The sequence below is a fragment of the Chelon labrosus genome, assembly GCF_963514085.1.
Source record: "Chelon labrosus genome assembly, chromosome: 20".
Taxonomy (NCBI): Eukaryota; Metazoa; Chordata; class Actinopteri; order Mugiliformes; family Mugilidae; genus Chelon; species Chelon labrosus.
Window position 1 is genome coordinate 7,020,269 of NC_140353.1, and position 14,320 is coordinate 7,034,588.

At 42.3% G+C, this 14,320-nt stretch overlaps 1 protein-coding gene across 1 annotated transcript; it reads right to left on the reverse strand.

Moving 5' to 3' along the window:
• Positions 1–5,294: 5,294 nt before the first annotated feature.
• On the reverse strand, positions 5,295–10,791 carry LOC311505670 (eukaryotic translation initiation factor 5A-1-like). The gene is made up of 5 exons (XM_084569353.1): positions 10,700–10,791; positions 9,512–9,685; positions 9,277–9,381; positions 8,315–8,446; positions 5,295–7,679 (listed from the first exon to the last, which is right to left on the reverse strand). Exons 2-5 carry the CDS (start codon positions 9,671–9,673, stop codon positions 7,617–7,619), a joined length of 462 nt encoding a protein of 153 aa, XP_084425479.1. The 5' UTR covers positions 9,674–9,685; positions 10,700–10,791; the 3' UTR covers positions 5,295–7,616.
• Positions 10,792–14,320: the final 3,529 nt, after the last annotated feature.

A 14,320-nucleotide genomic window follows, 5' to 3' on the forward strand; every position in this document is an offset into this window, starting at 1 on the left:
GCTATGTACTGGAAATTGATGCGAGTGGGAGGAAAGAGGATGGACACCTGTTTATTAGTACGATAGCATCGCCTCAGCTTTCCTCCCAAAGTCCCAAAATGTCCTTTCAGCCCCATCTGCCTCAGCAGGTCAGCGTGAGTAATAACATAAACATGGAAAATAATCAGACAATGGTGGCTGACTGTCAACTTAACCATGAGACCCGTGAACTGTCACAGTCACACACACACACACACACTCCTTTTTTCTATCTGACCAGATGATGCTGTGATCTTTTAAGGGAAAAGAAATGCAGACTTTTGAAAAAAATGATGAACAGCACAAGGTGTTGAACTCGCCTCCAAATTCACTAGATCTCAAACTGATCAAGTGTCTGTGGGATGATCCACAGAGGCCCCTCCCCTTAAAACGTAGGACCCCCCCCACTAACAACATCCTGTTGCCAGACACCACAGGACACCCTCAGAAGGCCCATGTCCATTCTCTGATGAGTCGCAACTGTTTTGGAGGCACAAGGGAGACCTACGCAATATTAGGCATTGTTAGGTCATAATGTTTTGGCGGATCGGTGTATATTTTCTCTTTAGTGAACTAGATTAGATGCTCAATAAACAACTTTACAAACTGCAGTATCAATAAATAGCTTCTGGTTGTAAGGCCAAATAGTGACTCCACACCTCTAGTAGTCTTTGCCAATTTTTATCTTGATATTTTGACGTCAAAGTTGTGCTTTGCCATCTGATTTTCTCACTTCATTCAGAAAGAAAATTGCTCAAATAGCCTGCAGAATAAAGCAGAAGCACTACAGTGTTTAACTCCTCCGCCGTGAGGAGCTACCCTCATCTGGTATGAATAACGATCCGCCCCGGCCCACGCCAGCGCTTCTTTACAGTCTCTTATCCTCCAGATGTCGAACGCGCCCTTTCATCGTTCCAACTACTAGATTACCGACTGCCCTTACATATACACACATACCTCGTAGGTCACACACACACACAAACGAACGTGCATGCACAAAAAAAAAGAGTTCAAAGCAGTGCCAGAGGGCAGCAGGTGGCCAGAAACAGCACGCTGCATTTAACCGGAGCACTGTTAGAGGCACTGGCCGAGAAAACAGAAGCTGCATAGCTCCAGCTCTTTATTCATACAAAGTAAATCATGTCTACTTCCTGTATATTGCTTTAAAGACTTGTGTGTTTTAAAAGTGTTCTACTTATTTTTATCTTGTAGTGCTTATAATATATCTACTCCAGGCTCCTGGATGCAGCTTTTTAACCATAAGAGTTTTTGTTCGATGCTTTGTCTTGTTGGGTTTTTAAGGCGCCGTGTGCCGATAGTCCAAACGTGCACAATGACTATATCATGATTAAAATCGTTCCAGCGCAGAGGAGAAGCACAAAGGAGCAACAGTGTGTTCTGCCAAATATCTAGTCTTCCACGTGACGTCTTCTTTGTCGAAGGGAGAGGCATCTTCGCAGCGGTATGAGTGTACAGAATGTTATCAGCTAAAATAGTAACTCCCTGCTGCGAGGCCCGTTCTCAGATGAACACTTCTGTTTGACTTAACTATTTCTGAGGACAGGACGCTCCCCCGGCCTTCTGATCTTAGTCACAGTCAGCTACGAATGTGCAAAGGCTCACACAGACACCGCAGAGCACAGTGGTCCAGATTTTCCCAAACGACATGTTGACTTTGACCTAGAGATGGAGTCCCAAAATGAAATCTGATTTGTTGTCTGAAGTCGCACATGCCGAGATCTTTCTGAATCGAATTCGAAACAGCATCTCAGTCTTGGTCCTTCTAGCATGTCTGGAGATCAATCAGATTGATTTGAACTCGTACAGTATTGAGCTAACATTGTAATTCATGAGGAATTCTGTGCGTGTGCTCTACAGGTTTAAAGCCGTGTATGAAACGTGTATGAAATGCAATGAAAATAAATCCACCCAAAACCACAAATGTTGAGCTCATGGTTAGGATACCTAGTCAGGGAACCATGCATGCCTGGGCAAAGTCTTATGGCAAATCTGGTACCGTGGTTCAGCCCAGATTATCCGTTAATGTGAGGGTTTCCAGAAAGAACTCTTAAACGTCCAGACTCATTAGGGCTGCCCTGGGTAATATCAAACGTGTTTGATACCCAGAATTTAAAATATGAATGATTACGTCAGTACTATCACATCATAAAAATGAGTTGACAAGGACACAAGGAAGCTGACGGTGTTATTTGGCGACGCTAACCCGCAGACAGATTTTAAAACAGCTTGTTCACTGAACCTCAACCATGTCCTCAGCCATACTTGTTAGGCCTAAACCCTCTGTTTTCATTTGAAAGTATTAAAAAGTTCTGGTTCTGCTTCTTCTGCTTTTGGCTTTATTGGTAGTTGGCAAACCAGATTTCAGGCGCATTACTGCCACCTACTGGACTGTGATCCAAAAAGATCACATGGTGCACTGTAATAAATGTTTCCTAGTCTGACGCAATAATCTAAATCTCGTTGTTTGCACCAGACAGAAGGATATTTGAGAAGTTTCTGTGACGTGTATGATCCATCCTGATTTCAAAATTGGCCAGGATTTTAAAACTCCCGCAGTCTGAGTCGACCTTGACCCCAAATGGTACCTTCCAATATTCATCCTCCTACCCCAACACACGTACAGAAGCCTTCCCTGCTGCTCTTCCCTCAGTGGGACCGAAAAACATGAAAGGAGGACGAAACACCTCCTTCTGTCTTCCATCAGTCCTATAAATCCTGTCAGAGGATAAGATGAAGTGTTCTTCTTTCTCTCTATTCTTTTTTTTTTTTTTTTTTTTACTTCAAAATCTGGATTCCATAGCTTCCCTTATCTTCAAAAAAACACTTGAGCACCCCCGACACAGACGAGAGCAGACAAAGTCACACATGTGGCTCGTCAAACTGACCCTTAATGTTGTCTCATCAGGGAAATATGCCGTCTTAGTTTCTTTTAAAAAAAAGTTCAATTAATTCACCTTTCATTTCAATTCAAAATAAGTTTTAAGTTCAAACAAGTCATGACTAACCCTGACTGGATCCCCACAAAACTGTGGGACGCCATGAATATGGGCGCACCACCGCACACACGCAGCTAATCCCAAAGAGTTGCAATAAAAGCACACGGTTCACACTAACGCTTTGATCTCTTCTCTCTCTCTCCATCTCATGCTGTTTCGAGAAATGGGTCCCGCAGTTACATAAAGGCCCTTTCAACGCTTCATCCTACCCCACCGCTGACCGGCTGATGTGTGTGTGTTTAGAGCGCTGTTTTCATTGCCTTACAGGACAAGCCCTTTACCCCAAAACTCTATCAAATCTCTAATCATTTTCACACAGGCAGGCTCATCTCCTCCAAAAAAACAACCAGGAATCCAGCTTTGCTGTCTGGATAAATATGTTCGGAGCGCCGTGGAATGGCTGATAAAACCTTGGCCCCTTCGCTATCCCCGCTTCACCCTCCACGTGAGCCTCGAAAGAGTTCAGCATGTCCCGGTAAAATGTTCTTGGAGGACGGAGACACTGGAGGTTTCTTTGTAATGGACACAGAGTCTCAATGAGCTATAGGGCCTCAATATATTGTGTTTCCATTAGGCTTGTTCGCTGGAATGTGGGCATTTAACCGAGAGTATGCGACTGTGCTGTGGATGTAGGTTCCTACCAAAGATATTTTCCAAAACAAATGAACTGCATTATTTGTAAGAGACTGGATTTACACAAGGTGGATGTATATGCCTATCCTATCCGAGTTCTCTTATGAATGCAGTAAGCTGTTCTATAATTACTACTTTGAATGCTAGCTCTCTCCATGGTATCCACTATTGATCTTGCAGGTATCATGCACCACATATGTATTGAATTAACATCTTGGTGACATGCAAATAAGCTGCATGTAGCATATATAAAGTTGCCTGATTAGCACTGAATCAAATCTACACAATTGGTCCTAAAAAAGGAAATGATGCTAATGAGAAATACCTGGAAATTGTCTTGTTGCCAGGTGTGAGAGCTCTCATGCACAGCAGCTGTACAGTTTTTATGTATGTACACTTAGATACTTACAGTATATGTATTTTTATTTATTACTTCTGTTATTTTAGTTGTTTTTTAGGGAAACTTTTTACTTCGTGAGCATCTATGGTTTGAACTAAAGTGAACTGTGCTGTAGATTCTAAAAGCTGAGTGTGCAGGACTTGTTCTTTTTATGCAGCTGACCTAAAGTGGACAACAGAGCTCTCTTGTGGCCAAGTCAAGCAATTACATGTTTAAGAAAAACTACATATCCCACTACTACTAAGGGAAATATGAGTGTCAAAAGGACATAAGAAGTGCAAACCCCATGGGTATTCCTATTTTCAAATTATAACTCCGTTGTGAAATTTGTGCTTTACTTTTAAAATACAATATTCTCCATAAAAATAGTCCCTAAAAAAGTAAACATTGTGTCTTAAACACTGACCCCAAGTTCGATATACGTTTTGTGGGCGCTTTAACATATGAATGTGAGGCAGAGCACGGACATGGAGGCAAGATGCAAGCTTGTTCTGATGAAAACCGTGTGACAAAATGGCTTATGGTCTGAAGATTCTAAGATACAAAAGCTCTGACCTTATTACTTTTATTTTCTACAAAAAAAACTGTTTTAACAAGGATGCATGGACAATTTTATATCAAACTTAGTAGAATTCATTCCTCAGGACAGAAAAACATTCAAGTTAGTATAAAGTACAATGTAAAGTACATGTAATTTTTTTCTGCATTATCTTTTTATATAGTCCATTAGGACAGATTATTTTGCAGTGATGTCACAGTCGTGCGCAAAATACCGTACCATTTTTAAGAGGTTGACATTTTTACTGTTGGAGATGAGAGCGTTTCCATGACTGTATAGCTCTGAGGATGGGTGGAGGAGCTTGTGCATTAGAGTAGAGTGTCTGGAATCAGTCAGACGTTGCTGGGGGCTTTCTAAGAGAGATTGTCTTTAGGTAAACAGATCCTCCGGTGTCCGTCTAACTTTCATCTCTGCCCATGCATGAGCTTTTCGCACTCCGAGTGGCTGCACGGATTATTATGGGAATAAAGAAGTTTAATCTCATCCTAAAGTCGCTTCTAAATTACTTAAGTTACACGTGCTGTACCTGTAATACATGCATACAATGTATTTGCTTCCTTTCGACCAAAAAGAAAGTATGTGTGAAGAAGGCCTCTCCGAAAGACGCCAGAGACAAACAGGTAACATTTACCAAGAAAAGACTGGAGGCAGATGAATAATCAAAAAACACGTTCTCATGGTCACATTTATTTAACACACTGGTGACACAGGTAAATCAACGCACCTCCTAACACTTTAGAGTTTAGAGCCCTGAGAAAAATCTACTGTCATGACACAGATCAGTCATTTTTTTTGAAGTTATTCCTAACAGACTCTGAACAGATCAGCACTTGAAGGAAACGGTGAGGTCACTCACATTTCCTCTAGTTTGCATACAACTGGTCACGTGTTCCTGATATGCTTTAGGCTTAATAGTTTCAGAGAAATGGTAAGGGGTTGTGTGAGGATTGATGTGCTTATGAAGGCAAGCAGGGGCTTCGAATTGTCTAGTATGGGCGCCCGCTGCAACGCAGGTTTGTTGGTTTAAGTGTCCATTTGCTAATCAAATGATTCATTTCATTAAGACGTTACTTCTCAACGTGGAATGTACAATTAGTACACGTAATAGAGTCACACAGCTTCCACAGTTTGCATGCAATCCAAACTACTGCTGTTTGTGCAGTTTTGTATCAAAAGCGGAAAAACAAAGAGTTGGAAGTCGCTGCAGCAACGCCACAGCTCCTAACGTGAAATTACTGAGGGGAAACATCACAAACTAAACAAGAACGGAATGATAAGAGACGATGATCGCGTGGAACTGTGCGTTTACACAGAAATCTGATTGGTGTCAACATAAAGCAGTAACCTGATGTAAGAAACAACATGTAAACATTTTCCCTCCTCATGTAATGGATTGAGGGATGTCTGCTACAGAAACCAAGCGAGGCCGAAACCTGTCCTGAAACAAGTTCACAGCCAACAGATGGTTATTTGTACATTTCTTAACACAAGCACTTTTAAAAGAATGGATTCTTAACGCAGTTCAAATACACAACTGAAAACAAGGGGGGGAAAAAATTAAAAAACAACGTCTGCAATGACTCAAATATATTGCCAACACATTTAACACATACCATTTGGTTTTATTTCTATGATAGGAGGTAGAATCTGACTACCTGCATGCAAGTGCAGGTTCTCCAGCGACCACATTATTGCAGCATGTGAACACATCTTCCCATTACCTTATGTGTTCCAGTAACAGGCTGTATAAATGTAAACATAGAGAATAACACGTAAGCCACCGTCCGTTTTATCTGCACGCAATCCTAAATATCCCACTAGAACCCCTTTCTACAACTACATTCGTCCAACATCTCCACCTACAACTCCACATCTATTTTCTTCATGGGCACGAGTGTCTTTCAAATACAAACGTGACTTGGATAACCAGCAGCGTTAACAACCGCTTGGCTACAAATGGTTTAATAGTTCCACAATTACACGTAAAGAAAGGCAATGTCTGTGGCATTCTGACGACGCAATATTAGGTTTTAAGAGAGTTCAAATGTGGAAATTAAACACAAAGATGAAATAAAGACTAGAATAATAAAGGCTTTCAGTGTTTGTTCTTTCAAAATCGCTACCTATACATTTGTCAACGGAGAGAGCAGCAGGGATTAAAAGCGATGGCAAGTTTGGAGATCAGATGGATTTGATTAGACAAAAGGTTTTTATAGAGCGAGCCGGAGGTCGGTCTAAGCTCTGGGATAACTGCCGACAGAGGAAGGTGAGAGAAAGACTTTGACGAAGACGAGGGTTAACAGTCTTCCCTTTCTCCCAGGACTCATCAATCTGTCTGCAGATTAAAAACAAGAAAAGAGGGGGTGCTGTGGCGTAGTGGTTAGAGAAGCAGCTTGGGACCGAAGGGTCACAGGCTCCCATATAGCAACATTATATGGCTGTTTCAATATTTTAATAGTCGAGTAAACCAAGTCAATGATCTGTGTGAATGTAAATCCCTAAGTAAAAGGCATATTCCGTCTATTTATGAGGTTATATTTCTGGGTTCTCTGAACAGTGCACCGAGTAAAACTGGAACTTGTTCAAGCTGCCAGAGGAGATAAAATCCATTAGGGGGGTTGATTTCAGGAGAATTTAAGTGAGGTGACTGAAAACCTCCCCATTTGATACAGAAAGGACAAGTGCTTAGAAATGTAATGCACAAAAACAAAAAGTATATCGCCTATAATTGAAGAGGAATGTTACAAATTGCTGGAATATTCTTAGGAATTCCTGGAATAGTATCAATAAACATTTGTAAGGTATGCTGTGATTGCTATGGGTGGATTACTTCATTGATTGAAATGAATTGTCAGTCAGATGCAGTTCCCAGATTTCAGCCGACAGCACTGGCGGGTGAAGTGGGGTGAAGGCCAGCGGGCTATGGTGAGGCTTCAAAATCAAAATGGAGGACATGAGCGAGGTCTCCAGTGTGAACCTCCCCGGCTCATCAACCAGTCATGTTCTTCGTTCCGATTACAAGCTCTTCCCCTACAGCGCTGATCACACTGACCTGAAAACAGGGGGAAAACAGGATCAATAAACACAGTCACAAGGCCAGGAGTACGCTTGGTCGATGTTTGGATTCTGTGAGGAGCGGGATGTCAGTGAATGCGGATGTTTGGCTAGCAGGAGCTCGTCATTATCATGGATACTACAGCAACAAACTCAGAATGCTGTGTTTGAAAGAAGAGAAAATCTTCCTCTGGATTAGTGTCAAACTAAACATATTCCAGAAAAGGTTATGGAGTTCGACATCCTGTTGTACAGAACACAGGTTTTCTGGAGCTATGGTGCAAGCTACCATGTCCTCGCTACATTAGCTTTGACAGCAACATTCATTGTATTTATACAGTCGCACAGTGCACACATGAGCTAGGAGAATACGTAAGATAAGAAAAGCTCTTATGAACATCCAGGGGAGGACATTTTGATAAAAGATTGGCATCGGATCAGGGGCAAAAAAAACTTGATTGGGAAATCCCTAATTTGTACATACTGGTTTTATATTGTCATGGCGTAAAATTAGGGAAAACCATGAAACGTAATTCAATCCCAGCAGTACTGTAACGATACAAAAGTTGGAACACATCCCTCAAAACCTACTGACAATCACAGATAAACCCTTTTCATTAGAAAGTAACTTACGACAAACTGTTCATCTTTAATGAACTTCTTCTCGATGTCTTTACCCAGGTCACCTTCTGGCAATTTAAGGTCCTCTCGGACGTCGCCGCCATCATCCATCAGGCTCAAGAATCCGTCCGTGAGCCCAAGCGCCTAAAGGTTTCATTGGGTAAAGAAAAAAGAAAAAACAGTTAATAGTTAAAAAGACTGATTGTCATTTAAAAATCAGGCAAAGAACAACTAATGCTATTCTAACGCAGACAGTCGAGTACAGAAAACTCAAATTAAATCACCTATTAAATGACTAAAATTAAATAAAATGTCTTTGGATTTAGTTGCTGTAAAACCTGTAGCAATAAAATCCAATGTCACGCTACTCAGAAGCTCCGCTTGGTGAGACCAGTATATTAATGGCCGTCCAAGTATACTTATCGGTCCATTTTACTTTATTTTTACTCCGTTCGATTAACCAACCCTATCCACAACTACTTTTCTGTGACAGGAACACATTTTCTCTTATTTTTGGGTGGACTCATGATTTGTTCTCATCTTGTTTGCTGAAATTTGTCAAAGCTTTGTTCCTTTTGCTCTTCACTTAAGAAGATTCTACCAGTGATGACGCGCAGGACGTCTTGTGGATTTTAGAAAATTACTGACTCAAAAGAGGCCTCCAATCAGGTAAGCCGAGACCGCTGGTTGGCCGAGACAAAACTGGCCCAGCCAGTTTAAAGCCCATATGTAATTTCACAACTACTGAAGAGACTGTTCTCCCCTGACACATAAGACCCCTTTAGCAATTTGGGAACGCATTTATTTTCTTTCAAATGTCGTCAGTGGTATTATGTTGCATATAATCCAATTGTTATTATACGAATTTCAAAAACACCCAGTCGAGAACAGGAAATCCATTACTGGACACAACACAGTATTGATTGCCAATGCTGCATGCATACACACATGAATGTATGCTAGGGACTTCTCACCTGGTACTCTTTCCTTTTTACGTGTGGAACGTCCATGTTATGGGTAGATGGACAGATATCTTCATACTTCTTCTGAGTAAAGATGTCGATTCCAACCAGGTGAACCTGTGGAAATACATTAATTGATTAGGTCAAGTAGGAGCTGGGGTTTAATTGTAAAACTGGGAGCATCGGGCAAAATCACATAAAAGTGCCTTAAGCTCTGCATTCCAAAAGCGACAAGGGATGGTTTTACCTTGGCATGTCCATGCTTGCCAGTCTTGGAGGTAGACATGTCGACTATCTTACAGGGTCGTCCTTTCAGCATGACATGGCCGTTCTTTCTCAGCGCAGAGCACTGGACGGGGTACGTCTCTGATGCCCCAGCGTCCGCAGAAGAGAACTCGGTGTCTGCCATGATGGGGTTGTTCTGTGTAACACAAGAACGAAACACACGTGGTTAACAGCAGCATGCCTCGTGGAGATTTATAACCGATTTAAGACCCAATACTGCACAAACACAACAATGTGATTCTGACTTTGTGGTGAGGAAAGTTTGGTAACACTGACTCATTACAACAACCCGAAAGAAGCTCAGACTCCACAGCAGCAGCCTGGTGCATTCACGGTCACTCTCTATTTTGACTGCGGTTCGTCTGTAAGTGCTTATAAATCAATATCCCAAAAGCGATGAGAGATGTTAGCTAAAAGGTGATCGATGCTCCACTTTGCAGCACATTAAAATGCCTCTGTGCTTATTCTCACACACTTTTTAGAGTAATACATTACAAAAGCGTGGATCTAAATCTCCACATTTGCCCTTAAAACTTGTGTATAAACATTTATAAAGCAACCGAGGCGGTGCTGCCACATCTCGTTAGCAAAAAGTACCTTGAAAACCGTAACTTCACTTGCTAACCGCGTCGAGGCAAAAACGCCTAACGTGTATCAAAACATTTGGTTTAAATTCCTAGTTATTTGGCTCGAGTGGGTCTAAATAAAGTTGGAGCTGTACTGGCGTGGTAGCTTAGGTTAAAAGGCTAACAAACCCCATTAAGTACCTGCGTTACGTGGCAGTTGGGTCAGCTGCGCATCTGACACGACAGCGCTAAAAACATTAAGCTAGCTCCAGGACCTCACCTCGTGCATTTTCCATCAAGCTAACCTAGCCTAGCTAGCGCGACCCGCACCCGCCAGCACGCGCTCATTATACTAACTATGCTAATGTTAGCTAAACCGCTGTGCTAGCTTGTTACGTTAGCTCGCCAAACGTCACCCGCAACTTCCACGTTAATCATTAACTGCCGGGACGACGCGCGAATCCCTATATTGCGCGTTACGCAACGAGTCACTTACGCCGAAAAACAATAAAGTACATCAACAATGGATGGATTGTCAAATGTTTTACTTTTATCTACCCCCCGGTCTGGAAAGTTTGGCTTACCTTGTGTCTTGACTGCACCGAAAAGGGAGTGCCGTGCCGCTCGTTCGTCTATCAGGTCGGGGATAATTACTTCGCATGGATGGGTGGAGCTTTCTGTAGAGGCCCCACCCCTCCCTTGCACATCCTGTGCTACAGGATCTGGTTACATGTGGAAAATCCTTGTTCTACGTAGGCCCAAAGACTGCAAGCTGTGCATTTTATGTTAAAAAAAAATATATATATATATACAAATTAGGGGGCCTCCGGGTCCCTAAAAAGTTAGGGAAGGAGGAGACATCATAACAGAAACATGTGCAGATGCAGTCAGTGGAGGTTACTACATTTACTTAAGAAGAAGCCAATCCTACTCAAGCACAAATTTGAGGTAGCTGGACTTTATTTAGTAGTTTGAATTTTTCTTTAACTCAACTACATACACCGATCAGCCACAACATTAAAACCACTGACAGGAAAAAGTAAATACCATTGACAATCTTGAGTCAGTTCAATGTCAATGGGAAACTTTTGGCTATGGCATTCATGTGGACCAGACCAGGCACCCCCACCTCATAGCAATGCACTCCTTGAACAACTCAAAAACAGCACAAGGTGTTGACCTGGCCTCCAAATTCACTAGATCCCAAGCTGATCAAGTATCTATGGGATGATCCACAGAGGCCCCTCCCCTCAACCCATAGGAGCCAAAGACCCCCCACTAACAACATCCTGTTGCCAGACACCACAGGACACCCTCAGAAGGTCCATTTGATGAGTCGCAACTGTTTTGGAGGCACAAGGGAGACCTACACAATATTAGGCAGGTGGTCATAATGTTATGCCTGATCGGTGTATATTTTATATTTGTTTATCTGAAGGGATTTCCAACACCAGTCTCTTACTTACATATTACCGTGTATGTAAACTGAAGCAACAGCAGCAGCCTGGAACAAACAAAGTTCTGGCCTAACTTTAACCAGTCTTTTTTTTTTCACAAAGTTCCTTTTGGATTTTTATATAACACATCAGAACACGCAACATAGATTTTTTATTTTTACAGCGCCTTCTTTTTATTCCTTGTAATGAGAAATGTTCAAGGCAACCATGTTATACAAACTACTGTACCATTTCTAAGAGGTTGCCATTTTTACTGTTGGAGATGAGCAAAGATACTACGTGCTTCCTGACATGTGTTAAGTCACGACTGTTTAGCTTGGAGAAAAAAAAAACAAAAGGCAGCTTCTACGAGGGAGGGCTGACTCAGCCGACTTGTAATTAGTCTGGAATTAGTCCTGGAGCATTGCTGGGGGCCATATAAGGGAGACGGTGTTGCTGAGTAAACAGAAAAGCTGGAAAGCAGAGTACATTTTCATCAGTTAAACATTTATCCCCACCCATTCCCTGAATGGTTTTTGTGTGGATCTGCCATACGCCAACTGGCTCCAAAGTAATTGTTTCCTTACAGATCCTCCCCAGATATATTTATGTGTCTAATTTCATCAAGTTCTTGTCCACCAACTAGAAATCCTATGAATATGAAACAATATGTTTCAAACTCACGTCACTTTAAGTGTGTGTGGTGGGCGGTTCTCATTCCCGCACCCCACTTACAGTTCACCACCAGCAGGGATGAGGAAAACTGCTCCGTCCAGCCACCCATGCCTGTTCCAAAGCCTGTTCTAGGAGAACTGGAACTTGCTAGAGGTGTAATGTTGGCCAGCACAGATCAAATTCTTTTAGGGAAACATCCCATACATACTGTTAGCCAACTGAAAATTTTCACATTTCATTCAAAAAGCACAAGTGATTTTATTTAAAGTCTTAAAATAATTTCACCACCCATTGCAAAATTCTGTTGTGATGCTACGGGTGGCTAACTTCAGTGGATTCTTCACTTTAATCAGTGAATCATTCCTGATCATTCACTGGATAAAGAGCTTGTGCCAGTCAGGTCGGAGTCCGAGGTGCAGTTCAAGCTGACCGAGTCCAGTTTCAAAATTTCACCTGGCAGCAGTGCAACAGGTGGAGAAGTGGGCTTGTTCCACTGGAACCTGCTCACCCTGAATCCTGTTTACAGACCAGGATACCTATCTTTAGGGTATTAAATGAGTTTGTTTGAAGTTTTCCTTCTTTTTGCTTGAAATGCTCCGACACGGTTTGCATACTGTAACTGATTCCTGATTGTCAAGCTCAAACTCAAAATATATGTCATAGCAGGTTGGTTGCTGCGCCTGCGCTCACCACCACATCACATCACATCACATCAATTTGATATAACTCAAAACTTTACAAGACTATGCAATATGGAAATCCGACCGATCGCAAACACCACACCTTCTTCCCACTACAACAAGAGCTTCCCTACAATTTAGAGAATTGCTGTCTCCAAATCGGCCGTCAATGAGGGATGAGGAGTATGCTTGTAGGCCGAGCCAGAACCTGTTCGACCTGCTTAAACCTGTATATAATGTAGCTCATCTCTGACTCATGTGACCCACTCCTTTAGCGAATGAGAGAAGATTCGTTTTGTCTCACACTAATGTTGGATCTGCTTCGATCCCAATAAGGTGAACCTGTTAATATCCCTTGGCCGTTTAGATCTGTCCTTGGGTCAAGTAAGTATTGTGGGTTAGTTGTAAAATTAGGAAAATCACCCACATCACAAAAGTGCCTTAAGCTATGCATTTTAGAGTAGGCATGTGGTGGTCTTACCGTGACCATGCTAGTTTAAACGCTAGAAATGCCATCTATCGCAAATATCCCCCATATGCTCTTTGAGGAAAAGATCAATTGACTTTAGAAGGTAATCCAACCAAAGGCTCAACTTAGCCTTACTGTGTCTTAGGTTAGCAAGCTAACCATTAATGTTGCATGAAATCTGGGTCAGATGTGAATCTGAGAGACCGACTCAGGTGCAGATAAGGCGTGGAAAAAGGTGTCTGTCTTGTTCCTTTATCATTAACAAGGGAGGGACTTCCCTTTGCGTACACGGAGCTCTTGTACTGCAGCTGGTGCAGAGAGTGCAGATAACGTAGAGGCTTTTGGTGACGTGCTGGATGTCTTTTGCCGTTTAGAAGATTACTGACCCAAGATCGGCCTCTAATCAGGGGAGAGGAGGCCGCTTGTTGGTCAAGCCAAAACTGGTTCAGCAAGTTTTTGGCGTCTCCACTTGTGTGGTAGCTCATCTAGCCCTGAAGCCTTCCTGGGGCCTTTGGTAAAATACACCTAGCCAAGTACATTTCCGGTCATATCGGTTAAATATTCACCTGCAGCTATCTTTTCTCGGCACTCCCTTAAAGGTCGGTGGATACACCAATCAGACGTAACAATACCTTCCTACCTACACCTACAATATTGTGTAGGTCTCCCTTGTGCCTCCAAAACAGTTGTGACTCATCAGAGAATGGACATGGGCCTTCATGGGCTGTCCTGTGGTGTCTGGCAACAGGATGTTGTTAGTGAGGGGGCCTTTGGCTCCTATGGGTTGAGGGGAAGGGCCTCTATGGATCATCCCACGGACACTTGATCAGTTTGGGCTTGAATGAATTTGGAGGCCAGGTCAACACCTTGTGCTGATCTTCATGTTTTTTTTTTTTAGTTGTTCCTAAACCGTTTTTTGTGCGTGTGTCTGTGTCAGGCTGCATC